The sequence below is a fragment of the Ruditapes philippinarum genome, unplaced genomic scaffold (genome assembly GCF_026571515.1).
Source record: "Ruditapes philippinarum isolate M1 unplaced genomic scaffold, ASM2657151v2 ctg90_1_1_1_1, whole genome shotgun sequence".
NCBI classification, from domain to species: domain Eukaryota; kingdom Metazoa; phylum Mollusca; class Bivalvia; order Venerida; family Veneridae; genus Ruditapes; species Ruditapes philippinarum.
The window spans coordinates 24,296-51,709 of record NW_026864022.1 but is presented as its reverse complement, the minus strand read 5'-3'; the positions used below and the strand labels follow the sequence as shown (position 1 = coordinate 51,709).

Below are 27,414 nucleotides of genomic sequence, written 5' to 3'. Positions count from 1 at the left end.
AACAGGTCAGTATTACCAACACTTTGCATTAACCAAGCATCATAAAAACCTAATGTACATAAAAGATTTTTCACTAATGAACACCAATTTGTTTTATTTGGGTAATTTTCACAATCATTTTTTAATAAATTATAAACTTTGTTGACAAATTATTCTCATTTGTATGTAATATTTTAACCCAGTATCTAATAATGTTTATAGTATCGTATTGTCTTGAAAGATATTCTACCGAGTTCACCATATATAAAATCATTCTGAGTTGTTTTTTTAACACCTAACGTACGTTTACAAAATTGCATGTGCACTCTTCAATTGCATTACCATGTATAAAACCCCAGACTTCGCTGCTATAATTGAGTATAGGACTAACTAGTTTTATCAAAAAGATCAAATCTGTGTAAAGTAGAAATATTAACAAATTTATATAGGTATTTGTTCATTTTAAATATTGCTTTCCAACGCTTGTCCAGCAATGGTATTTTGAGCTTCTGCAAAGGACGTCCTCCTGATGTGAAACAGATCCGTAAATACCGGTATAATTTGCTAACTATATCATAGCTAATTTTCTGTAATGAAAAATTCAATTTCTAGGAAGTATCCCCCTGATTCTAAATTAATCATTGATTTTCGATCTTAGATGTTTCACGTTGAAAGTCCATCTTATCTTATGCACGTATATCGTTGCTAAAACATTTAAAGCTCTCTTTTTTTGTAAGTACATCGTCTTTATTTTGCTATAGATTATATTTAGACTATATAAGTTTATGACATTTTAAACATATTCAACCTCAAACTTTCACTTCATGACATTATTATATTTTTTATAAATTACATCTTCCACAGGTTCATCCAGAAACGACTAGGAAGTAGAATGAGGGGTGATATAACTACATCTCTTGTTTTACACAAGTAACATTCGATATATATGTGCACTTTACAGTTCTATAAATATTTTATAAGCAGCATCATGGCATGGATCTCACTGTGTGGTGTGATATCATAGAGGTCTCATTTAATATATTTATGCACTAATGTTATCCATACGTAGTTTCCCAAGTTTTATTCTATACTCTTAAAATTAATCCCTAATTTATTATATCACATTAAGTTTACTGGATACTAGATTTGAGAGGTTCAAGACGCGCACACGTTTTAGATTATAGAGCTTAATTGTCTAAATGACACAAGCACACAACAGAGAGTAGAGAATTCTACTGGTTACGCTAGCAGGCATATTGAGCGTATGACTCCCAATGAGTAAGTTTTATTTAGTTCTCAATTGGCCAAACTAAAACACCAGCTTGGCGCTTCTAACATGAGCTAGCTACCATAGACATCTCAGACCCAGCTGAGGTGACTCACTCCGATATCTATTTAGTACACATGCGGCCAGTACACGAGTAAACCATATTTTACGCTTTAAAATATTGAGGAGTATAAGAGTTTAATAACCGCCACGTCTTTAAGTATCCAAACAGTTGGTCTCATTATCCACGTGAGCACAACGCCGCCACATACACTTTGGGTCTGATTTTATGTCAATGGTATAATCGAGACACTCTATCCCATACGTTTTGCTGCAATATAAGGTCCCTATGTATATAGAAATTTTATTAGGATTATATAATATATATATTTATATGGCAAAGAATAGTGTGATATGTACACTGAGTGTGCTAAATAAAAATATGTCATTCCAGAATAAAGTAGCACTTAGCCATGCGAACTCACGTGCGCCTCGAGCTGCATGAATACTAAGCACTTCTTAGTTGCTGTGATCGTGGCTTTATTTTAAAGAGATGTGTCAAGAGTAATTGTTAATAGGGGGTATTTTACAAGTTATGATAAAACATAGAAGAGCTAAGAAAAATTCATCTCATTTTGACTTTCGGGTTCTATACAAAGCTATTACAACATTCTTCAGGTACTTGGTGTTGTCAAAAATTGATAATGAGGGAGGAGAGGATGGATTATGATAACACCTTTAAAAAAATAGTGTCGCTACACATATATGTGTCCTAAGATTTTAGCTGTTAACTATTTTGATTTTGTTTCAATTATGCAGCACTGCTTGTATTTTCAACATCTACTTCCCACCACTTTATTGTTTGTGGCATTATTTATTGTCATATGGCTTGAACAAGTTTTTATGAGACAGAGTCCACTCTCTTAATTATACCATATTCAAGATTCAGTACATCTTATTACATGTGATCAGACATAGCTTTGGAGATGAGAGTCGGAGACTTGCCGTCTGATCAGAATCACGCAAGATTAACATTCGTCTATTCAATTCACACATTTAGCTTCGCTACTGAATCTATAAATATTCACACAACAACATTGTGATGCAATACACAACCAAGCCACTATCCTATTTTTTCAGAAACATTCTCATTGAACCCATTTGTAGTGCTTAGCTGACACTATATGCAAGAAAAAGGAATCTCTTATGTAAATGGTCAACTCATAATTCCATTTGCTTCGCGTAAATAATAGTGTGGGCGACACCGCAACATCTTCCAAATTGCAAAAAGAGATATCGCAGATGAGATACATTACGTCGATATACTGCTATATCGCTCAGCACTGGTACGTGCTCAGTAAAAATATTCATGTTCTTTAACATACAATTTGTTGACAACCCTGTAGATAACTCATCGCTTATTCATAGTCATTAGACCATACACACCTCATGAGTACGCTGTTTTACGATATATTCATACAAAACTCTTACTATACTATACATTAGTTCATTAATACGCCTTTATCATTGCCAACTCGACCCTTAAATATACGTAATCCAGTCTGTTTACAAAGATCAAGAAGTTATGTCCCGTTATTATTCATATGACCTTTATCTTGAGAAAAACGTTTTATTTCTGTATCAATAATATAGTCATCAGGCAACATGTTCATATGTATAGAATTATCATCAATAACATAGTCCGGACAATCAGAAGTGCGAGAATTCATGTCTCCGCAGAGCAATAGATTTAAATTATTTTCATATTTTGCATCTAGACTGGTTATAAAATCAATAAGTCTATCAAAAACATTAGAGTCTATCATTGACTGCCTGCTACTATCGTCGGGCACTACATAACATAAACAAATAAACAAATCGTTCATTAAAGACAATTTACAACCTTCAATTTTAATGCATAAAATATCATCATTACTTTTGAAAACAAGTGTTTCGTTAGATACATACTCATTTCTTATATATACAACAATACCACCGGACGCTCTTTTACTACTTATTTTATTTTCAGTTCTGTTCAAGACGAAATGTTCGAAATGATTCACATTTAACTGCGAGAATTCATTTGTCCAGCTTTCAGTCAATAACACTATATCACTATTTTTAAATATGTTCTGTGCTTCAGGAGAATCTAATTTATTTGTTCTCTTTGTTGAGATACCCTGTATATTTAATAATGTAAAACGTAACGACACCTTCTCCTGTCCATCCTATTTATCTGTACTATTTATAGTTTGACCTGTGTTATTAATAGATGATTGATCTTCTTCCCCATATAAGAGTCTATTTATAGCCACGGGGGAAAACCTGTCACTGTTCCTAGTTTTTTCGACGCTTCTTTTCCTATACGGACTCGCAGAGTGCAAGCGTCTCTCCGATCTAGACATCGCACGCATATTTCGTGATCTACCTCTGTCTGGGGAAACCGGTTTTTGTGCACAGCTGTTTGACCCATTTTCGGACGTATTATCAATGTGTTGTGTATTTGAAGGATTCACTTTAATTGGGCCATTGACCAACGTAACTGAATCTGTAACTGTCACTGGGTTGATTAACTCGCGATTTACATGTACATGTGATTTTTCAAGCTCCAAGTTACTATGAATTACACCGTTTTCTTGTAATGTATTTTGTTCGCATGAGAGTGATGAGTTGACAGTTGGAGATGGGTCATTTAGTTGTGACAGAAAGGATTCACTATGTCGCAATGGGTCAACCGGATAACTAGTGTCATGGTTCTCGGATATTATAACGCCGTTCGACAATCCTGTTTTGACCAAATGGATGTTATGTTCATCAGAATTTGTTTGTTCGTGTGGAATTTTATCAGTTATTTGGTGATTTAACACTTGTGACCCATGGTAATAATTCCTTTGCTGGAGAGGGCACTGCGCTTGGTTAACGAGAGGTAACTGTGTTGAACTAAAGGGGGGCAACTGTGATTGATTAATGGGAGGCAACTGTGATGGATGTTGAGGATCTTGGACTGGTACAAGGCATGCCTGGCCACCTATATTGGGTAAGTCATTTTGTCTAATACTAGTAACCATACTGTATGTTGGCGGTGGCGGAAAAACAATCCCATCCATGGTTTCTTGTCCAGACTTTTGATTCATGGGTGATCCTGGCCGTGTTTGTTGTTGTCTGTCGATATGCTCAATTTCTAATAATCTGTCATTTCGCATGTATCGGCCCCATTCTGGCATTTCGTCATGTATTAGGCGATGATCCATTATTAATTTTGCAGGGTAAACAATGGTGACCTTTGACCTCGGATTTCTGTTTACATTTTTTTAAATCTTGGCCAGAGTCCCTTGAGCGAGCTTGTTGGATTTCTCGTGGTAAGATCAACATCTACAGAGTATGGTGTGTCTTTTAACATTCTTGCTCTGCCCATAATATTTTCAGTGTCACAAAAGTCCTCGGAACAAACAATAATTGAGCCGGCTTTGTATTTGGGGTTTTTAGCACCTAGTCTATGTGCCCTTGATATGTAGATGTCGCTTGTATTCATGGCTAGGCTACTTTCTAGCAATTCAATATCAAGTTCAAAACAATTTTCACCAATTTTCTCGGGGAGCCCACGAAATATTAAATTATTAACGGCGTGATCTGGCTTCAATATCTATGGACCTGAAACGCTAGTGGTTTTAACAATTCTGTTTGAGATTGGTAACATCAATGAACGACCTTCATGTCCAGTCCTATCAAGTGTTGTGTTGAAAGAGAAAATAAATACTCTAAATTATCTATATTTCTAAGTTAAATTAATTTAACGTTCATTATATACAATAAAAAAAATTAACGTTTAATGGCCTTTCATTACGACAACAATCAACACAAATATAGTTCATTAGGTTTTTCCTCAATATCTTATACGATCCCGGATCCCGGGCGTCCGGATCCCGGCCAGTAAATACCATACACTGAATACCGGAAAGGTAAAAATGACCGAAAAGAAGGAAAAATAAAAAATGCACAGAATCAGATGTACACTTATGTTAATTAACCAAACGAAAAACTTACTACAGAGAAAACAGGTGAAATCGCTAAATCAAAAGTCAGTGTAAATATGATTTAATTGAAAAGAATTCATACAGACAAACATTTAAATCATCATTAATATCTTTGCGCTCAAACAATACTTGCTGATTTTTTAAAAATGGCGTGAAAATTGAAGGTTTTTGACGCTATGTAAGATTAAAATTTGATTGGCTAAATAATTTTGGATCCTAGCCCTGATAGATAAATTTTGTAGAAAGCTGGAAGCCAAGCTTCGATTAAATTTTTGGATTGCTTCGGAGTTTTAGGTTGTTTCTCAGTAAAATCTTAACGTAATACCGGCTCGCCACGGCGAGACGGCAATATGAATGTCTGTTAATTTCGTAAATTAATTAAAATTATTTCACAACATCAGCAAACGTTAAACTATACTGATTAAAGTAATAATAAAATTAAGCAACAAAATATGTAATGAATGTAAATAATGGCAAACTTCGCCACTTTCCGTTTCTAATAGATAACCGTGTTTTTGAAATTTTATCGAGTTAGCAGGATTGACTTTTGCTTACAGTCACGAAGACGCTCATTTGAACTTATACAAACACGGAAAATAACGAAATATGCCGATTTCATCCGAAATATTCATATATGGAATACATTCAAAACTTACATAATGATCAAAACTTTAGGAAAGTTTGTTTCAACGCCTTCCAGCTGACAGATAAAAACACAGGACGCCGCTATATAGAGGGCGCTGCCAGATTTATTCAAAGCAGACGAGAATGGTACAACAAATCGGGAGATGCGCTTGTCAATTTTGTTTTTGTACTCCATGAAATAAAGGGTGTCGGGGATGGCAATGGCTCTGAATTTGAGAAAAGAAATTATATATAAGTGATAACGTTATATATATTTTAACATGTGAATTTAATACCTTATTAATACTGGCTAAACATAACATGAGATAGAAATATAATAGCTACACTAAACAGCTAACACAAAAAACCGACGTGAAACCTATATCTACATGTATTGAGAATATTTCAAAAATTAAAAAAAATAAGTTTTATTTCATTACTTTGCCGTATTTCCATTTGAAAATTGTATTCTTTATGTATTATGTAAATACAATGTACTGTCATGTTACGGTAAATACTCGCATATAGGACGCACACGCAGCACGCAGCATTGAGTTACCGAAAACAACTCGACGCCCTGACAACTAAGAAAAAATTAGAAGATAAACAGATGTAAATAACTCACGAGCTAGCAGTTGCAAAAGTTATCATAAACGGTCTTATCAGGTTGGCGAAGAATATTAAAGGATTACGTCTTATGATGATGAAGAAGGTCAATGGGACGACAAAGAACATGAATATCGCCAAACCCAACATGGACGCCAGTATAAACATTCCAAGACGCTCAAATGTCCCCTCAAGATCACCAGTTTTCGCGAGGACAGTTGCTATGAGACTAGCGACACCTATGGGCGTAAACCTTCAAAAGATAATGAATAATGATCATTTATTTGTATAATTGCTGACAAATGTTCGTTCTTGAAATGTTACAATCTTAGGGACTAAAACAACTATCTAAAATTTGAAATTGCAAATACCATTTAAATAATAACTGACGGCAAGAGTGAGCCTAAATTACACAAAAGAGAAGTATATTGATTACTAGCCTTACCAAATTAGCCATCGTAAAACTCGCAGTATTACTTCCGACGCCGACTGGAAAAACATGAGGAAATGTTTACCATGTTTTCCAACTGATGCTGTGCCGACACCAAACAGTGTACAACATATAATGAGCCCTGAAGAATACAAGATTTTAATGACAATTGTTTTGGCATTTTGGGGGTGGGGTTTATTGAAATTTGCCATTCCATTGTATTACGATTGTGGTTGTGTTGTTATTTTTGTATTGTATTGGTAAATTGTAAATTTTAAGGTATAATTCGTTTCCCTAAACAGGGACTTTTTGTAACCAGAAAAAAAAGCTTGACTGATAATGTACATTTGCACAATGGTTGTTTTTCAATTTTTTTTGTCTCGTTTTGGAGTTTCAATCTGATCAAGTGGTGTAAATACTTATAGGTCGCAAAAAGTTGTTCATTGCAAGAACTTATTTATGTATCAATATTCTAAGCAATTTTAACAATTTAAAACTAATGGTTATCAGGGAACATATTAATATGTATATGTTTATGCAGATGAACTCATGTATTCATTGATTGAGGAAGTAAGAAAGTGTATATACAAACTACCGTGAAAAAATTGACGATTCAACAAATTTTCTTTCAGATCACATACACTCTTACTTTCGTATGTTTCAAATAAAATAGCGAAATTATTGTATAAAAATATGGCGAGGACTCAAATACTGTTTTGTCATGACCTTATCTGTTCAAAGGAAAATAGTAGGTCACATGAAAAATGTATTTCCTCATAAAAACGGACAGGGTGAATTGTTTATGCAAATATAGCGTGCTATATTATAATTTAAGGTTGCAAGCAGGAATTGAAATCTCGGGGAAATTTCATATACAAGCTTTTGTTTACTTTTTGATTTGTACAAGGTTTTAAGTTTTTGAGAATTTTGTGAAGAAATTTCCCTTTGACAACTTATTATAAAGGGCCAATAAAAAATGTTAAATTGGGAAAAAGGAAATATGTATTGACTTATTTTGTATGGAGCGTTTGGTAAGCTCCAAACCGATTGCTGCCTTTTTAAAGGGCAGTTTGGTAAATCCACGCCGAATAAATGGTTCCTATCATTGTCCAAAAATTTAATAATTTGGAAATAAAGAACGCGTTTTAAAACATTATTTTGATATCAATCATGCTTTTAAAAAACAAAATATTAAAAAAGCTGAATTTTTCCCTTAACAATTTAAATTAATTAAATATTATTAATTTTCTTAAAAGTTAAAAAAATTAAGAGCATGAAATATTTACATTTCAGACAACCCAAAACAAATAAAAACTTCTTAAGACAAACTCCCAACAAAATTTAATTTACACCTATGTCCGTTTTAGGCCCGGGAGATAAAAACCGTAAATAGTTACCAATTATTTAATAGTTATTTAACATTGTCAAGATGAAATTAAATAAATCATTACAACAAAGAAAAAAAGTTAGGTATTTTTCCATCACAGGACCGACGACTCTTTGCGTGCATTTAACCGTTGTAAAAAAATTTCCAAAGACTATGAAACAAAGTGATGCTATGCTTATTGATTGACATCATATTTATGCCTAAACAATGTTCTTCTTCGTTCTTATTCTGAAGTATATTAAACGTCGACTTTACTTGGCACATAACAAATAGCATCGTCTTGAATGCCAGAGTTTTAACCCATACATGTATCTGATGAGAAGATTTAAAATTTATTAGATAAACATTGTTTATTTCGTTATCTGTGAAAAGTGATTAATCAATACTTTCCTAATTTTTCTAATTTTAGGCTTGGAGTGCTTATTTTCCTAATAGCCACAGTTTGGATACAATCTAGTATAGACTATAGTATTTATTGTAATATTATATTGACTGCACATTTAAAGCTACAAATCTCCAGATCAGCTAAAATATTTCAAGAAAACCAAACTTAAGAAATATGTATCAACCCTTTAAGAAAAGAAAAAAAATAAGATTCAAGGAATAATATACATAGTATGTGCGATAAGTGACTGATTTGCAGTATTTATCGCGTGACTAACGCAGTAAGGACCATTTTTGCATATTTTGATCTGCTTTTGGTATTTTACGTGGATTGTAAATGCCATTTGAAATGGGTAAATCACTGTCTTTGTTTTCTTGACCTTTTAATACAATTTTCATGAAAATTAGCATGAATCTGAAGACATAAGAAAACCGACCAAAGAAGATGGTTTTGCATAAAAATTAATTAAATGGGAATATTAATTTTTTTAATTGGAAATTAATATTAATTAAATAGGGAATTGTTCTTCACAAAATTCGCTAAAAATAAATTTGCATTACAATTTGAAAACTCTAAAAGCCTTTTGTTTACTTAAAATTTTTTTTGTTTTTTGTTTTTTATTACATTCTCACGTAATTTTGGGGGGAATTCCCTTATTACATTCTGCCATACAACATAACCCAAATTTTCCCCTTCTACCTTTTTTTTAATAATAACAGTTTTTCACACCTTGTGAAATTAAGTGTCATGCAAAGCATTCAAGCAGATCATAACAACAAATTTAAGATCTAGATAGGTGTTTTGTCTCAATAGTGGGGTCAAATTAAGAATAAAGCAAATAATATGAACTGAATCAGGTGGTCTTAAAAGTGGATAAGCGGTTGTTCTTAATTCTGGATCATGTAACCATTGACATAAAGAACCTAAAAAATAGTCTTATTAAGGGGTTGGTCTTAATTCAGGGGTGGTCTTAAGTAGGGATTCTACTTTACATTGAAAGTAATCAATTATCAATCAATTACTCTCTTAAAGTAATTGTAATTCAATTGATTACAGAGGCAAGTCTGAGTAATCAATCTTAATCAATTACAATAAAATCTGAAAGTAATTGTAATTAAATCAATTACTGATCAGCGTAATCATCCCCAGGTCTGATCTTCACAAAGTAATTTACCCATTTCGAACGAGGTAAATTAAGGTCTTAATGTTTAGACGTAAAGATATTAAAAAAAACTATTAAAATTAAGATAGTAGCGTGTTCTGTTGTCATATTTTTTGAGATAATGCTATAGATGGTTGTTCGCATGATTTTCATAAGTTACTAGGAAAGCGTCCTTATTAACAAGATTACGTGAGGATGTCACGATAGTTAATTATTACATGCTGGGAAATAGATCATTTTAAGTCCGAGTTACAAGACAAGACTTAGTTGTAAATAAGAAATAGCTGTAACTTGGTATTTATTTCGTTTGTTTGTTTGGGGTTTACGTCACATCGACACAGTCACGGGGGTGGAACCCCATATGTCTCTCAAAAATGAGCATCGGTTAAAATTATATGTGAATTTCCGCTGCACCAGATATGAAGCATTACACCAGATGTGACTGCTCAGGGTATGTTTTCATCTTTTTAACATTTATTTAAAATTCAATCTTTTTTTATAAATCGAAATGTTATTCTACCCTCCTGATTCTCCTCTACATTACCCATTTTTGTTTTAGATTTCTATGCAGTCTTCATCGAGATATTCTTTCCGTCTTGGGTTCTGGTGTGTCCAAAACATGCAATGTGAATGAAGAAAATGTCACTAAACGGAGCCTCCCACTCCCCCCCAAAAAAACCAAGAGATTTTAATAAATCTCAGTACAGACCGATGCTTACCATTCAAACAAATCCTGATTTAAACATTTAGTGAGATTTGGCTACAAACGAAAGAATCGCTGCTCAAAATTGCATTTGAGCTCCATATATGCTGAAGAGATCCATAAGTGATGTAGAAAACAATCTTCAAAACTACGGGCCACTTCCATATAATCATTAAAAAGACAATGTATAGAACCAATTCAAGTTTCGTAGCTTTGGCTGAAACTTCAATAGTTTCATAAGTGTGTTTGATCACCACAATGACAGGACTCACTAGCTTATGCTAGCATTAGAAATATTAAGGGGTAATCACTGCGTAAAGATTGTCAAATGACAGGCGCATTATTTTTCGTCACGAAAAACTAGTTCCCGATTGGTTGAAGATTTCTTATATTGTGTAATTCTTACAGATTTACATGCTTTTATTCAGCTCCATGATTATTTACTTCAATGTTAAACAACAGCTTTACCGTTAACAAAATATATCGAAATTAAAAAGGGTTACAAACTCTAATTAAGAATAATATGGTATTCTTCAGGCTATTATCTTATAACCCCCATGGTCGGGGGGTTTACACGCTCGCCGTAGAAGCGAAAGGTCCGGTGTTCAAATCCCAGGGAGTTCAAATCCCAGTTTAGGCAACTCATGTTTTTTGTTTTTTTTATTTACAACTGTATTTATTTATTTATTTGTTTATTGATTAAGCCAAATAAACATTAAATTAAATACCAATGTTGCAATTAGTATTATAGCCAATTTACTATGGTTATAACATATAACACTGGAAACAGAATTTGGTTACATTTTACAAACAAATTGGTTTATAATCTCGCAACCTTCAACTTTCTTCAAACAAATTCAGCGCCTTCCGTGCTTTGATTTTTTATGGTCAAAAAACATGGTCTGTAAGGTAAACCTGAGATGCCGCCCAAGGTCATGATATTTCTAAATGTTCGAAATATTATAACTGTTTTATGGCATGATAAACAGAAATAAGTATATAAATAAATATAAAATGGCTTCTCTTCATAAATTTAATTCCCCACTCGGAACCTCGGCCTCTTGACAATGACCAATATATTATAAACCCAACACCATATGAGCCAATCAGAAGGATGTTGGGTGTTCCTGCATGATTGGTTGGGTGATCAAAAACACAGAAAAAATATTGCTGTAAATAATTGGGACGCGCCAGTATTACGCTAACCATTTTTGATGGCATGCTTAAAGATGGATTTTTAAATTAATATCAGTTACAGAGCAGGCATAAAATAAGTCAAATAGACATTGACCCATAATTGCGACTATGGACATGAAGTGAACCATGTAATTATTATGCAAGGACGTTCCTTGATGTGAAAAATAACTATGAAAAGTTTCTTTGATCTTTTTCAAAAAGTTTATCACTTAATTTCTAACAGCTTCATAACAAATTCAAACACGCTTAACATTACTCCCCTATTATAGGCGGACATGTGCAGTGCAGTCGAGTGAACAATTAGTTAATTAATTAATTAATGCATGACGGCATGAAAAGGGAATGATTGCAATAGACATGACGTCAATAAATCAAAATAAGCAAGGTCTTCCCACCATATCTATACGTATTTTCAAAACCTTTCGTATACAGAATGTCTTTTATCTCTTTCTATATAGATGTTTTGTTATTCAAGCTCGTCTGGTGAAAATGTGTCTATTCCGGTTTACCGGAGGGGACTTTAGGTTTACCCTCCGTCCGTCTGTCCGTCCGTCTGTCTGTCAGTCCGTCCGTCCGTCCGTCCACAAAACTGGATCCCGCGATAACTTGAAAAGTGCTGAAAATATTTTTATGAAACTTGGTATATGGATAGATGGCAGTATGGAGATTATGCACGTCTTTTTCTTTTCTTCTTATGTTGAAAATTCTGGTTATTATGGCAACAAATAGGCTGAAAATGTGGCAAATTTTACACATAAACTGGATCCAGTGATAACGCAAAAAGTACTGGAAATATTTTTATGAAACTTGACATATGGGTAGATGGCAGTCTTGGGATTATGCACGTCTTTTTCTTTTCTTCCTATGTTGAAAATTCTGGTTGCTATGGCAACAAATAGGCTGAAAATATGGCAAATTTTACACATAAACTGGATCCAGTGATAAAGCAAAAAGTACTGGAAATATTTTTATGAAACTTGACATATGGGTAGATGGCAGTCTTGAGATTATGCATGTCTTTTTCTTTTCTTCCTATGTTGAGAATTTTGGTTGCTATGGCAACACATAGACTGAAAATATGGCAAATTTTACACATAAACTGAATCCAGTGATAACTCAACCTTTCCAACAAGTTTACTTAAAATAGAGAAAATTGAAACATTAGTGAATGGCCAATGGCCCTTCAGAATGTTGATGGGGTTCTAACCGGTAGGGGACTTATGGATTGCTTGCAATACTATGATAATTGCTTGTTATTACAGAATTATACACAATAGAATAAATTATAGATTGCTTCATGAAAGTGATGCGTAATTGATCATTCAAGCTGGCAGGGGTCTTACAGATAAGCCAGTCGGCGATCGTTATCAGTTTCACGCTATGATGTCATTTTCCTTAGACAACACGCCCGTTTAACTCACAACGAGTGAAAAATGTCCATCGGTTAAAATGTTGTGAGCAACTTCCGTTCCTCGTTGTGAGCACCCATCTTTGACGTGTGACACGATAAACAAGGTGAGTTTTTCATAATTTTAGAAGATTACAGACATTTATGTAAAAATATCGAAATGCAGTTAGCTAGCAATGTGTTTTCTGAGTATGCACATTTAAATATATTGCCTGTTGGTGGACAATTTGATGGAAATACCGTGCGACGCAGTCACTCGGGGTAGCAGGAAAACTGGAGACAACTTCTCTTTGGACCTAATTTAACATTGAAAACGTCGATTCTGGTGACGTTTTGTGCATTCTAACCTAAAACAGATGCCCTCAAGTCTTCAGCGAAAATTATTATCTGAAAGTCTTCATAGAAACGAAGATATACCCTTTTTTGCTTTAATCCTCGTTGTGAGCAGCACCGTCCCGGCTCGTGAAAATATGTGGCATTTTATCATGTTTCGTGAAAATATATTCCATATTTCACTCAAACGAAAAAATATCCTCTTAATATATACATGTATATATATCAGTAACTCTTTATGTATGAAGATAATAAGTTATATAGCAAGTACAAAAGCAGAGACATGGATATTATCTAGACGTTATCTACATCTCTGACGAGAGAAATAAAGAATCCCTAAAGAACGTACAAACTACAAAATGACAAAATTGAAAATGTTGCAGGCTCGGTTTGATTGCGCCTGTTCATGAACGGTAATGCATGGAATGTGCAAGTAACCGTCCACGCCCCCTACCACTGGCTTAAGCAGTACAGTAAACTTCACTTATAGCGAACACGGTTATAGCGAACTTCCGGTTATAAGGAACAATTTATTTTGGCCCGAATTTTGCCCTTCTTTATTTAATATAAAAATATACGGTTATAGCGAACACGGTTATAAGGAATTATCGCTTATAAGGAACTCATTTTTTAGTCCCAACTTAGTTAAAAGTGCATAAAATTACACTTTTATAACGAACTCCAAATTTCGTCTATTCGTAAATATATCCCGCATTTTCAACTTTGGTTTTCATTTGCAAGGAATAAAACTCGCGGAATGTACCGTTTATTGTTGTATGTAATTCAATTTATGAAAATGAATTTGTATAGAAGTATGTAATAGTTTTCTATTTAGGATATTTTTAGCTTGTGTTCTTGTCACAAAGATAAAACGGTAATTCCCTTTATTTTATAATTTCTTTTCTTGAATAGTTTGCTCAAGTAAAATAATTATCGGTTTTCAACATAATCACGCATGCTTGCAAACATAATCCATAGAAAACTACAAAGTATGCTTGATGGAAATGAAAAGAAATATATATGTTATTAGTTAAAGTCACCCTTAAAATATAATAGAAGATATTCAATATAAAAGGAAGAAAAATGGAAAATCTTGTCTATTCTTATTCATTGAAAGAAAACGAAAAGCACAGTGCAGTGAGTTAAGAAACGAAATATGATGTTTTATGAAAAATTGAGAAAGAGAGTAAAACTAAAACTGAAATAGCAAAGGATTTTCAAATTCCAAAATATACGCTCTCGGGTATTGTGTCTAAAAAAAGAAATAAATGATTATTCTTAATCAAATGCCCTTAAAAATGGCGGACAATGTTTAACAATCAGTTCGTTATATGTAAATCTGTTCGCTATAAAAACTCCTGATACAAGGAACTAATTCGCTATATGCTTACAAGGAACTCCGGATATAAGGAACAGATTTTGAATGTCCCAATGAGTGCGTTCTAAGCGGAGTTTACTGTATTTAACATGTCCTGGTAAAATATGGAATTTTGAAATATTCCGCAGATGTGTTCATATGGCGGTTATCATGGCACCTTCAATGTGACACGTTTGTGCCATTCCATGAAAAACGACATATGGTACCCAAGTAAAAAAATGCGTTTGCCTTAAGGGTCGAACGAAATAAAATGGAATTTTGATGGGGATCAGAGGTTATGAAGCCTAGCTTTACCACAATGAAATGAAACAACGAATAAGTTTAAACAAATACTTTATTCCTTCCTTTATTACAATTATGTCAATTGATAATCACATTGTATATTATAAGGCCTGATATAACATTTTTTGTTCCTTTTTAACATAGTGTCAATAAAATGCTGCAGTAGAAAAAGCACTTGCAAGTAGAATGAGAGGATATGCAATGAATATTTAATGTGAAATTATCCTACCTAAATATTTCTATAAAAGCTCATTGAATTAAGATTAAATATCTAGATACATCTGCTTAAAAAACATCATAGGTGATCACCGTTTTGATTTAAAACCGAGGTCTCACCATCTGGTGTATGCGAAACTTATTTTGAAGTGAATTATATTGCGTTTTATCAGGAAACATATCTAATGTACAACTATACATATAATATACAAAGTTATGCAAGGGCAATGCTCCCACTTTATGCACAAATGCATTATACATGTATATTAGTGATTTCGCACATAAAACTCTAGTGTCATTTGTAAAGGTTACTGTGTTATTGATATAATCTTACTATTTATATGTTCCGCTACTTCAATTTTAACTATCTTTGAATTTGTAAACTAAAATTATATTTAGTCAAAAACATCTTCATTGAAGTCAGCGAGAAATACAACACGATCTTTGCCAAACGTTTTATTTATAATTAATGCATGAATACAGTTATCTGTTGCTTTTTAAATTCCATAATACATTGAACTATCCAAGAAAAGCATTAAAAATTTTATATATACCAATTTATATAAGGTAAATTCATTAGTCACTTAAGTGGCATAATAGTTTCCTGTAAACGTCGGTACCGTGTTTTGTCTAAGGTTCTGAATGACCGGGTCACGTGAATCAGTGGGCAGAGCAATCACTTCTCTGGCGTAATGTCAATTATGTTGCTAATTTTTATATTATGCACATATAGATCTCTTCAGCACATATGGAGCTCAGATGCAATTTTGAGCAGCGATTCTCTTTGTTTGCAGCCAAATCTCAATAAATGTTTAAATCAGGAGTTGTCTGAATGTTAAGCATCGGTTTTAGTGAGATTTCGTAAAATCTCTGCTTTTTGAGTCCGTTTTGTGACATTTTCTTTATTCACATTGCATGTTTTGGACACACCAGAACCCACGACGGAAAGAATAGCTCAATGAAGACTACATAGAAATCCAAAACAAAAATGGGTAATATAGAGGAGAATCAGGAGGGTAGAATCGATTTTCTTAAAAAAAAAAGCATTGAATTTTAAATAAATGTTTAAAAAGATGAAAACATACCCTGCGATTGACCTATTTTTACGGTCACATCTGTTGTTATGCTTCACATCTGGTGCAGCGGTAATTCACATATAATTTTTACCGATATACATATGGGGTTCCACTCGCGTGAGTATAGGTCATATAGCGACGTTTCAGCTTTACTGGTGGAGGAAGACCTAAGGTGCCCTTCCGAGTATTATTTCAGGCACGAGCGGGCATCTAAGTAGTACCACCGACGTTCCGTAAGCTAGCTGGATAGCTTCCTCACATAAAAGGATCCAAAGTCCCTGTCGGGATTCGAACTCACAACGTTGAGGTAAAAACTAGGTAAATTGCAAAGAAAGTAGATCCAGTTCAAATGTAGACTTTTCATAAATGACACTCAATGGAAATGTAAAAGTTATCCGGCGAGGATATACACTTTTAATTTAGTACTTTCTCTGCCTGTAAGTCTTTTTTATTTAGAACTATTTTCTTGGCGTTCATACCTTCTTGACATACACATGAGTGAGTAAGTATCAAAATTCATACCTAGGACATTTGTGCCATTGGTTTTCCCGAGTTTCTTGACGATAGCCGTTACGTTATTGTCGTTTGCTTCATCATAAAGCATTACCTCGTCATACTCTGTTATCGTCTGCAATTATTGAAGCCAACTATTAATAGTTATTCAATTAAGTTCATGCTAAAAACGAGAGCATATCAAACGAAATTAATGAAAGACCTTTTTTGAAATTTGATGACAGCATCTGTGAAGAAAAAGGAAGATTAAATGTGTACCCAAAACCCGTTAAGATATATAAAATGTATGTTAATGAAGAAAACCGGATATGACGAACAATCGCGCATGCCCAGTGATGTTCGCTATGGCCGGAAATACAAATAGCTGCAAATGCAAGAATTTATTTACAAATTAGAAGGGAAAACTTGTTACGCTACACAAATATGATAAGAAAATTTGAAAACTAGAAATAAGAGACCAGTTATAGATCATTGACACCAATCATAATCATTTTAAGTCCATCTATAGGCGCCATTTTATTACTTTTTTGTTATGTCTTTTAAAAAATGATATCCTACTACCGAACCCAAAGAAAATGAATTTAAATCACAATTCAGGACTGCAAATCATAGTGAAGGTTAGTTTAACATGAACTGATCACTGCAATTTCTAGTTATCGTTTTATTTTAGTTGAAAATTAAGAGAAAATCATCATTATATTAATGATGCACATTTACAAACCTGGTGAAACGCAGCAGTTATCAAATTGTCGGGGAATAGATTTCTGAAAATAATATTATATCAAACATATATTAATCATTGCATAAAATCATTACAAACATCACTAAATATAGCAGAATATTCGTATTTTTATCAACATGAAAGTGCATATATATAGAAAATCAAAATGACGTTCATTGTTCACAGATACAGAGCTGCTTAGCTCCAAACGCCTTTAACACCAAACAAATTGTATAATTGTCGATATCAGTACATACATGTACCATATGTAATCAATAAAACCCTATACATTTTTATAAATACGCTATTCTTAAAAAGAAAATCTTATAGATATGCATTTTAAGCTGAACACCGGCATTGTTCATTTATATTTGCGCGCGCAGACAAACATGACGTCATCGAAAATAAGCCATGAGAACTTCTGTTGACAAGCAGTCCCTTTACGTCTCATTTTCATTTCATTCCCTTAAGCTTTATTTTAAACAAATAGTTTTCTATCTTTACAAAGCGATTTGTTTTAAACAATTATTGATATTCAAAAATATTACATGTCTCCAATGGCATAATGGTCAACTAATCCATTTGGAATGTTTTTAAGAAAAGAAAGAAAAAACATCAACAAAGAAACCACCAACATAACAGAAATGAAAAGAAACATATCTGGTACCTGATTAGGTCCGCAAAAATATCTTGCGTCTGCATGACACGCGAGCTGGTTTTACGCTCAGTAAGAGCTTTCTTCACACTAGACCCTGTAAAACGGAACCAGAGTACATGTATCCCCCATGTCATTATGGTGACTTAATTTTATCCCCCACACATAATGATAAAAAAATTTGGTAGATCTACCCTGACATCATGAGAGTGAAATAGTTAATCCCCTACAAACCATAATAGTGAAATATTTTATCCCCTTCAAACCATAATAGTGAAATATTTTATCCCCTTCAACCCATAATAGTGAAATATTTTATTCCCTGCAAACCATAACAGTGAAATACTTTATCCCCTACAAACCATTATAGTGATATAGCTTATCCCCTACAAACCGTAATAGTGATAAAGTTTATCCCCTACAAACCATGAAAGTGAAATAGTATATCCCCTACAAACCATGACAGTGAAATAGTGTATCCCCTACGGACCATGACAGTGAAATAGTTCATCCCCTTCAAACCATGACAGTGAAATAGTTTATCCCCTACGGACCATGATAGTGAAATAGTTTATCCCCTACAAACCATGACAGTGAAATAGTTTATCCCCTTCAAACCATGACAGTGAAATAGTTTATCCCCTTCAAACCATGACAGTGAAATAGTTCATCCCCTTCAAACCATGACAGTGAAATAGTTTATCCCCTACGGACGATGATAATGAAATAGTGTATCCCCTTCAAACCATGACAGTGAAATAGTTTATCCCCTTCAAACCATGACAGTGAAATAGTTTATCCCCTTCAAACCATGACAGTGAAATAGTTCATCCCCTTCAAACCATGACAGTGAAATAGTTTATCCCCTACGGACCATGATAGTGAAATAGTATATCCCCTTCAAACCATGACAGTGAAATAGTTTATCCCCTACAAACCATGACAGTGAAATAGTTTATCCCCTACGGACCATGATAGTTAAATAGTGTATCCCCTTCAAACCATGAAAGTGAAATAGTATATCACCTACAAACCATCATAGTGAAATAGTTTATCCCCTACGGACCATGATAGTGAAATAGTTTATCCCCTACAAACCATGACAGTGAAATAGTGTATCCTCTACAAACCATAATAGTGAAATAGTTTATCCCCTACAAACCATGACAGTGAAATAGTTTATCCCCTTCAAACCATGACAGTGAAACAGTGTATCCCCTTCAAACCATGACAGTGAAATAGTGTATCCCCTTCAAACCATGACAGTGAAATAGTGTATCCCCTACAAACCATGATAGTGAAATAGTTTATCCCCTAAAAACCATGATAGTGAAATAGTTTATCCCCAACAAACCATAATAGTGAAATATTTTATCCCCTTCAAACCATAATAGTGAAATATTTTATCCCCTTCAAACCATAATAGTGAAATATTTTATTCCCTGCAAACCATGACAGTGAAATACTTTATCACCTGCAAACTGTTATAGTGATATAGCTTATCCCCTACAAACCATAATAGTGATAAAGTTTATCCCCTACAAACCATGAAAGTGAAATAGTATATCCCCTACAAACCATAATAGTGAAATAGTTTATCCCCTACGGACCATGATAGTGAAATAGTTTATCCCCTACAAACCATGACAGTGAAATAGTTTATCCCCTTCAAACCATGACAGTGAAATAGTTTATCCCCTTCAAACCATGACAGTGAAATAGTGTATCCCCTTCAAACCATGACAGTGAAATAGTGTATCCCCTACAAACCATGATAGTGAAATAGTTTATCCCCTAAAAACCATAATAGTGAAATAGTGTATCCCCTACAAACCATAATAGTGAAATATTTTTATCCCCTTCAAACCATAATAATGAAATATTTTATCCCCTTCAAACCATAATAGTGAAATATTTTATTCCCTGCAAACCATGACAGTGAAATACTTTATCACCTGCAAACTGTTATAGTGATATAGCTTATCCCCTACAAACCATAATAGTGATATAGTATATCCCCTACAAACCATGAAAGTGAAATAGTATATCCCCTACAAACCGTAATAGTGATATAGTATATCCCCTACAAACCATGAAAGTGAAATAGTATATCCCCTACAAACCGTAATAGTGATATAGTATATCCCCTACAAACCATGAAAGTGAAATAGTTTATCCCCTACAAACCAAGAAAGTGAAATAGTTTATCCCCTACAAACCGTAATAGTGATATAGTATATCCCCTACAAACCGTAATAGTGAAATAGTATCCTACAAACCATGACAGTGAAATAGTATATCCCCTACAAACCGTAATACTGATATAGTATATCCCCTACAAACCATGAAAGTGAAATAGTTTATCCCCTACAAACCATATGACAGTGAAATAGGTTATCCCCTACAAACCATGACAGTGAAATAGGTTATCCCCTTCAAACCATATGACAGTGAAATAGGTTATCCCCTACGAACCATATGACAGTGAAATAGTTTATCCCCTACAAACCATGAAAGTGAAATAGTTTATCCCCTACAAACCATGAAAGTGAAATAGTTTATCCCCTACAAACCATGATAGTGATATAGTATATCCCCTACAAACCATGAAAGTGAAATAGTTTATCCCCTACAAACCATGAAAGTGAAATAGTTTATCCCCTACAAACCGTAATAGTGATATAGTATATCCCCTACAAACCTTAATAGTGAAATAGTTTATCCCCTACAAACCATGACAGTGAAATAGTTTATCCCCTACAAACCATGACAGTGAAATAGTTTATCCCCTTACAAACCATGACAGTGAAATAGTTTATCCCCTACAAACCATGACAGTGAAATAGTTTATCCCCTACAAACCATGACAGTGAAATAGTGTATCCCCTACAAACCATGACAGTGAAATAGTGTATCCCCTTCAAACCATGACAGTGAATAGTTTATCCCCTTTAAACCATGAAAGTGAAATAGTGTATCCTCTACAAACCATGACAGTGAATAGTTTATCCCCTACAAACCATTACAGTGAATAGTTTATCCCCTTTAAACCATGACAGTGAAATAGTTTATCCCCTACAAACCGTAATAGTGATATAGTATATCCCCTACAAACCATGAAAGTGAAATAGTATATCCCCTACAAACCGTAATAGTGATATAGTATATCCCCTACAAACCATGACAGTGAAATAGTATATCCCCTACAAACCATGAAAGTGAAATAGTTTATCCCCTACAAACCATGACAGTGAATAGTTTATCCCCTACAAACCATTACAGTGAATAGTTTATCCCCTTTAAACCATGAAAGTGAAATAGTGTATCCTCTACAAACCATGACAGTGAATAGTTTATCCCCTACAAACCATTACAGTGAATAGTTTATCCCCTTTAAACCATGACAGTGAAATAGTTTATCCCCTACGAACCATGACAGTGAATAGTTTATCCCCTTCAAACCATGAAAGTGAAATAGTGTATCCTCTACAAACCATGATAGTGAAATAGTGTATCCCCTTCAAACCATGACAGTGAAATAGTGTATCCCCTTCAAACCATGATAGTGGAATACTTTATCCCCTTCAAACCATGACAGTGAAATAGTGTATCCTCACAAACCATGATAGTGAAATAGTTTATCCCCTTCAAACCATGACAGTGAAATAGTGTATCCCCTTCAAACCATGATAGTGGAATACTTTATCCCCTTCAAACCATGACAGAGAAATAGTGTATCCCCTTCAAACCATGATAGTGGAATACTTTATCCCCTTCAAACCATGACAGAGAAATAGTGTATCCCCTTCAAACCATGATAGTGAAATAGTGTATCCCCTTCAAACCATGACAGTGAAACAGTGTATCCCCTTCAAACCATGACAGTGAAATAGTGTATCCCCTTCAAACCATGATAGTGGAATACTTTATCCCCTTCAAACCATGACAGTGAAATAGTGTATCCTCACAAACCATGATAGTGAAATAGTTTATCCCCTTCAAACCATGACAGTGAAATAGTGTATCCCCTTCAAACCATGATAGTGGAATACTTTATCCCCTTCAAACCATGACAGAGAAATAGTGTATCCCCTTCAAACCATGATAGTGAAATAGTGTATCCCCTTCAAACCATGACAGTGAAACAGTGTATCCCCTTCAAACCATGACAGTGAAATAGTGTATCCTCACAAACCATGATAGTGAAATAGTTTATCCCCTTCAAACCATGACAGTGAAATAGTGTATCCCCTTCAAACCATGATAGTGGAATACTTTATCCCCTTCAAACCATGACAGAGAAATAGTGTATCCCCTTCAAACCATGATAGTGAAATAGTGTATCCCCTTCAAACCATGATAGTGAAACAGTGTATCCCCTTCAAACCATGATAGTGGAATACTTTATCCCCTTCAAACCATGACAGAGAAATAGTGTATCCCCTTCAAACCATGATAGTGAAATAGTGTATCCCCTTCAAACCATGATAGTGAAACAGTGTATCCCCTTCAAACCATGACAGTGAAATAGTGTATCCTCACAAACCATGATAGTGAAATAGTTTATCCCCTTCAAACCATGACAGTGAAATAGTTTATCCCCTTCAAACCATGACAGTGAAATAGTGTATCCCCTACAAACCATGACAGTGAAAAAGTTTATCCCCTACAAACTATGCTAGTGAAATCATGTTGCGTGACATGTGGAGTTATGTCAAACAGCTCTTCTGCTGGATATAAAGTTGACATATCATTAGCATAATTATATTCAAATGAAAAAAGAAGATGCAAAACGTTTAAAGTTATTTATACGAAACGCAATTACATGTATTACACTTGACTCCGAAAATTAATGGGCGACTTATTTAATTTGTCATGGATTTTTACTAAAATACTCGTGTATATTTTAATTTTATTTATGCATGTGTATACATTTTCGTTTCATCATATGGTACTTCAGGTAATAATCATATAATCTTAAGCCGAAATTATCATTAAAATGGCCGAGAATTTGCGATTGATCCTTCTATAAGTATGTGTCCGGTACATACCTGGATTCAAGAGAAGGACAATTACAGCCCCTATGACTGGTGGAACGGTGTTTGCTATGGCAATAAACGTCACAGATACCATGCTGATACGTCCTTGAGACTTTGGATTTAAAGCAGCCGTACCTAAAATAAGAGTAATTAATGTAGTTAGTCAGAAAATGTCTAAACCGAGTATCATCTCGACAGAAAAAAATTAATTCAGAATTTTTGGGGATTTTCCTATGAACTTTCAATGCACCTTTTGAAGAATGTACATTAAGATGACTAACGTGTAGACAACATTGCTATTTAACAATTTTATTATGAGTGTCCTATATTACACTATAGTTAAGTACATAACTCGACAGAATAGAAATGTAATATAAAACATGCCTTCATAAACACAGTTCATGAAAATATAGAAAATTACGGAAGCATGGAGAGGACATAGTCGATTTATTTTAATAATCTGTGGGAACAACTTATTTGTCGAAATATTTTTTATTAATCTGTGGGAACAACATGTTTTGTGAGAAAAATCTTTTTTTATTCTGTGGGAACAACATATTTTGTGAGAAAAATCTTTTTTTATTCTGTGGGAACAACATATTTTGTGAGAAAAATCTTTTTTTATTCTGTGGGAACAACATATTTTGTGAGAAAAATCTTTTTTTATTCTGTGGGAACAACTTAATTTGAGTAAAAAAAAAATTTTATTCTGTGGGAACAACTTATTTTGTGAGAAAAATCTTTTTTTTACTCTGTGGGAACAAACTATTTTCTGCGATATTTTTTACAATATCTTGTTCCCTCAAGATAATAAGTTGTGCGAACAAATTAATTATGTTGTTCCCACAACATAATTCAACCAATCAAAATAGCGATTGCCACAAAGAGTGACTGCAAAGTTAAGTCCCTTTTTAAAAAGTCGCCATTTGCACACAATTGCAATAATGGTAGAAGAAATGTTTAGAAAAACATCTCTATCCATTTTTCTGACAACAAGATGCAAGAATTTGATTGGTTGAATTATGTTGTGGGAACAACATAATTAATTTGTTCGCTCAACTTATTATCTTGAGGGAACAAGATATTGAAAAAAATATAGCAGAAAATAAGTTGTTCCCACAGATTAAAAAAAGATTTTTCTCACAAAATATGTTGTTCCCACAGAATAAAAAAAGATTTTTCTCACAAAATATGTTGTTCCCACAGAATAAAAAAAGATTTTTCTCACAAAATATGTTGTTCCCACAGAATAAAAAAAGATTTTTCTCACAAAACATGTTGTTCCCACAGATTAATAAAAAATACTTCGACAAATAAGTTGTTCCCACAGATTATTAAAATAAATCGACTATGTCCTCTCCATGCTCCCGTAGAAAATAGAACCTTGCAATATTTTATTTATTTGAATTCCTTTTACCGGAGTTTGCCGGAAAGAACCGAAAAGTAGCGATTTTTATGACGTACAATTTAATTTTATATTAAGAAATCGAACAGATCAATATATTCTACCTGTTATAACTGTAGAAATGATTAATGGTAAAATCATCATTTTCAACATTCTCATATAAACCTCGCCAGGTAAACCTAAATAAAAAAACATGACAGAAATTAATTATATGCAAATATTTCTAAATATTTTTACGCAATAAATTAAACATTTATTTTTTTTTCAATGTATAATTGTAGAAAAATGCATATTTTATTATATACTTATAAATGAAATATTGAGAAATAGTAATGAAATAAAATGCGTATTTTCATTTTTCGTGTTTTCACTGTAAAAAAATTATTTTTCACTGCAGTGAAACATATTTTCCGTATTTTCACTGGTGTTTTGCTGGACTACTTTCTTTTAAATTACGAATCAAAAAATTTGAGGCGAAATCTTTCAAATTATAATATCAAAAAGAAAAATATACACAATGAACAGAAAGTTTTTCTCTATATGATGCTTATTTTCATACCACTCGATGAAAATAAAGAAAAAAAAAACTTGAATATCCTCTATTTATTTATATATGCATTCAATATTTCCGTCATCTTGTTCTATGACTGCTTTTAGAGTAATACCTATAGTTGGTATCTAGTTGGTAATCTATATAGAAAGAAATTCTTGTAATTTAGATTTAAATCTAAAATACAACATAACTATTTTGCCATAAAATTATTTTATTGACATTTATGAAACGCTATTTGCAGCTGCATTTATGTCTCCGAAGGTTTGACTCAAATCATGTCATAAATTGTATTATAAGGTCAAGTTAACTGTGAAAAGTCAAGGTAACTGTGTATAGTCAAGTACAGTATACTGACTAATCATTGTTTATTTTGTCTAGTCAAATTAACAATGAACAGTCAAGGTAACAATGTATAGTCAAGTTAACAGTGAAAGGTCAAGTTAACAGTGTATAGTAAATAAACAATGATTAGTCAAATTAACAGTGTATAGTCAAGATAACCGTGATCAGTCAAGTAATAGTGAAAATTACAGTGTATAGTCAAATTAGCAGTGTTTAGTCAAATTAACATTGAAAAGTCAAAGTCAAATTAACAGTGAATAGTCAAATTAACATTAGTCAAATTATAGTGAGTAGGGAAATTAACAATGAATAGTCAAGTATTTAACGTTGGCATCTATAGACATGTCATCGTCACGGTAAGTTCTCTTGATTTATCGAAATAAAAACAAATAAACAAATATGGTCTTTAGTTTTACCTATCCACATGATGGCGTCATCCGACGGGCTGGCCTCTCGTATACCAAATCCTAGAGCTAGGCCGAATATCACACCAATAATAGTTAAAACCACTAAAAGATTATTTTTCAAAATTCTGAAAATCGCATTCTTCCCCGACGAATTTTGTTTTTCCATTACGTTTTACTACCACGTTAAAATATTTAATGTAATTAAAATATTTATTTATTTGTATTTATTAAAATCCAGCACAATATCGCGGCCGTTGTGATGTTTTGGTAAATTGTTTACTTTGAATTGTTTATTTATACTATGTGCGGCACTGTTTTTTCCGCAATGACCTCCGCGCGTTACAATTCAAACATGCATGCTGGTTTTTCAACAACTGCAGTGAAATAACGCTAGTCGCGTGTTTCGCTGGCAAGAGGTTGAACGTAGTTTACGTCGGGACTTTTGTTATATATATGTCGTTTAATTAGTTCAAGTTCACCTACATAATTTACAAAAAAAGATATACCCATACATTTTGAATTTACTTTTGCAAAATAACTAATGAGGTCATCTAATGTCCCTTCAAATGCCGTTGTTATCCACAATGTTTATTAAATCCTAAACTGCTTAGAAAGTTTCGACCAAACTTCGCAGAAACATGTTCCTATAAATTTAATCAGGTCAGAAGCTATAATAGATCAATATTTGGAAAAAGGATATAATTTTTTGGTCAAAATCTTAGTCTTAGATATTTAGCGTTAAAGCATCGCTTAGTAATCATTTTAATACGCAAGTTTTGTAAATCATAGCTCTTTTAAAGATCGAGTCTCGGATTCACTTTAATATAAAAACTTATTTACATACATCTTATCTTTTGATTTATACAAGGCCGTTTTGAGTCCTGCATGTCACACACGTTGTATGTAATATTCTCACCGAGAAAACAGACATTATTATTAATACGCCCCATTTCAACTTCATAGTCATTGTTATCAAATGAATATAAGAAGCATCCTTATTTGTTTAGACGACTTTTCCGGTGTATGAATACTGTTTAAATACATTTCTTGAAAATCGGGAAATTTTATACTGTTTTTGTATTGAGGTAGTTGATACACAGAGGGAAATTTTACACTGTTGTTGTACTGAGGTAGTTGATGTACAAAGGGCCCGCTCTGTCGGGTTACACTGTATGTAGCATTGTCTTGTCTAATTGGTCCCATATGCTGTATGGAGTACCCGAGTTCCAACAGAGTTATGGGCCTTCCAGCTTATTTATGATCGAATATCGAAAATTGCTAGCCAGTTGCATATCTTTATTAGGTTTCCGGA

The 27,414-nt window shown here is 33.5% G+C and overlaps 1 protein-coding gene across 1 annotated transcript in view; it reads right to left on the bottom strand.

Annotated features, from left to right (window-relative positions):
- LOC132724147 (excitatory amino acid transporter-like) overlaps positions 1-26,387 on the bottom strand; it is a 31,802-nt gene extending 5,415 nt beyond the window's left edge. The window contains exons 1-9 of the mRNA XM_060708969.1: positions 26,112-26,387; positions 24,905-24,979; positions 23,408-23,530; positions 18,369-18,453; positions 17,702-17,744; positions 16,990-17,095; positions 6,956-7,082; positions 6,530-6,763; positions 5,937-6,131 (exon numbers count right to left, since the gene is read on the bottom strand). Coding sequence (XP_060564952.1) covers positions 5,937-6,131; positions 6,530-6,763; positions 6,956-7,082; positions 16,990-17,095; positions 17,702-17,744; positions 18,369-18,453; positions 23,408-23,530; positions 24,905-24,979; positions 26,112-26,268 — 1,145 coding nt within the window. The 5' untranslated portion in view covers positions 26,269-26,387. The remainder of the gene's footprint in view (positions 1-5,936; positions 6,132-6,529; positions 6,764-6,955; positions 7,083-16,989; positions 17,096-17,701; positions 17,745-18,368; positions 18,454-23,407; positions 23,531-24,904; positions 24,980-26,111) is intronic.
- Positions 26,388-27,414: the final 1,027 nt, after the last annotated feature.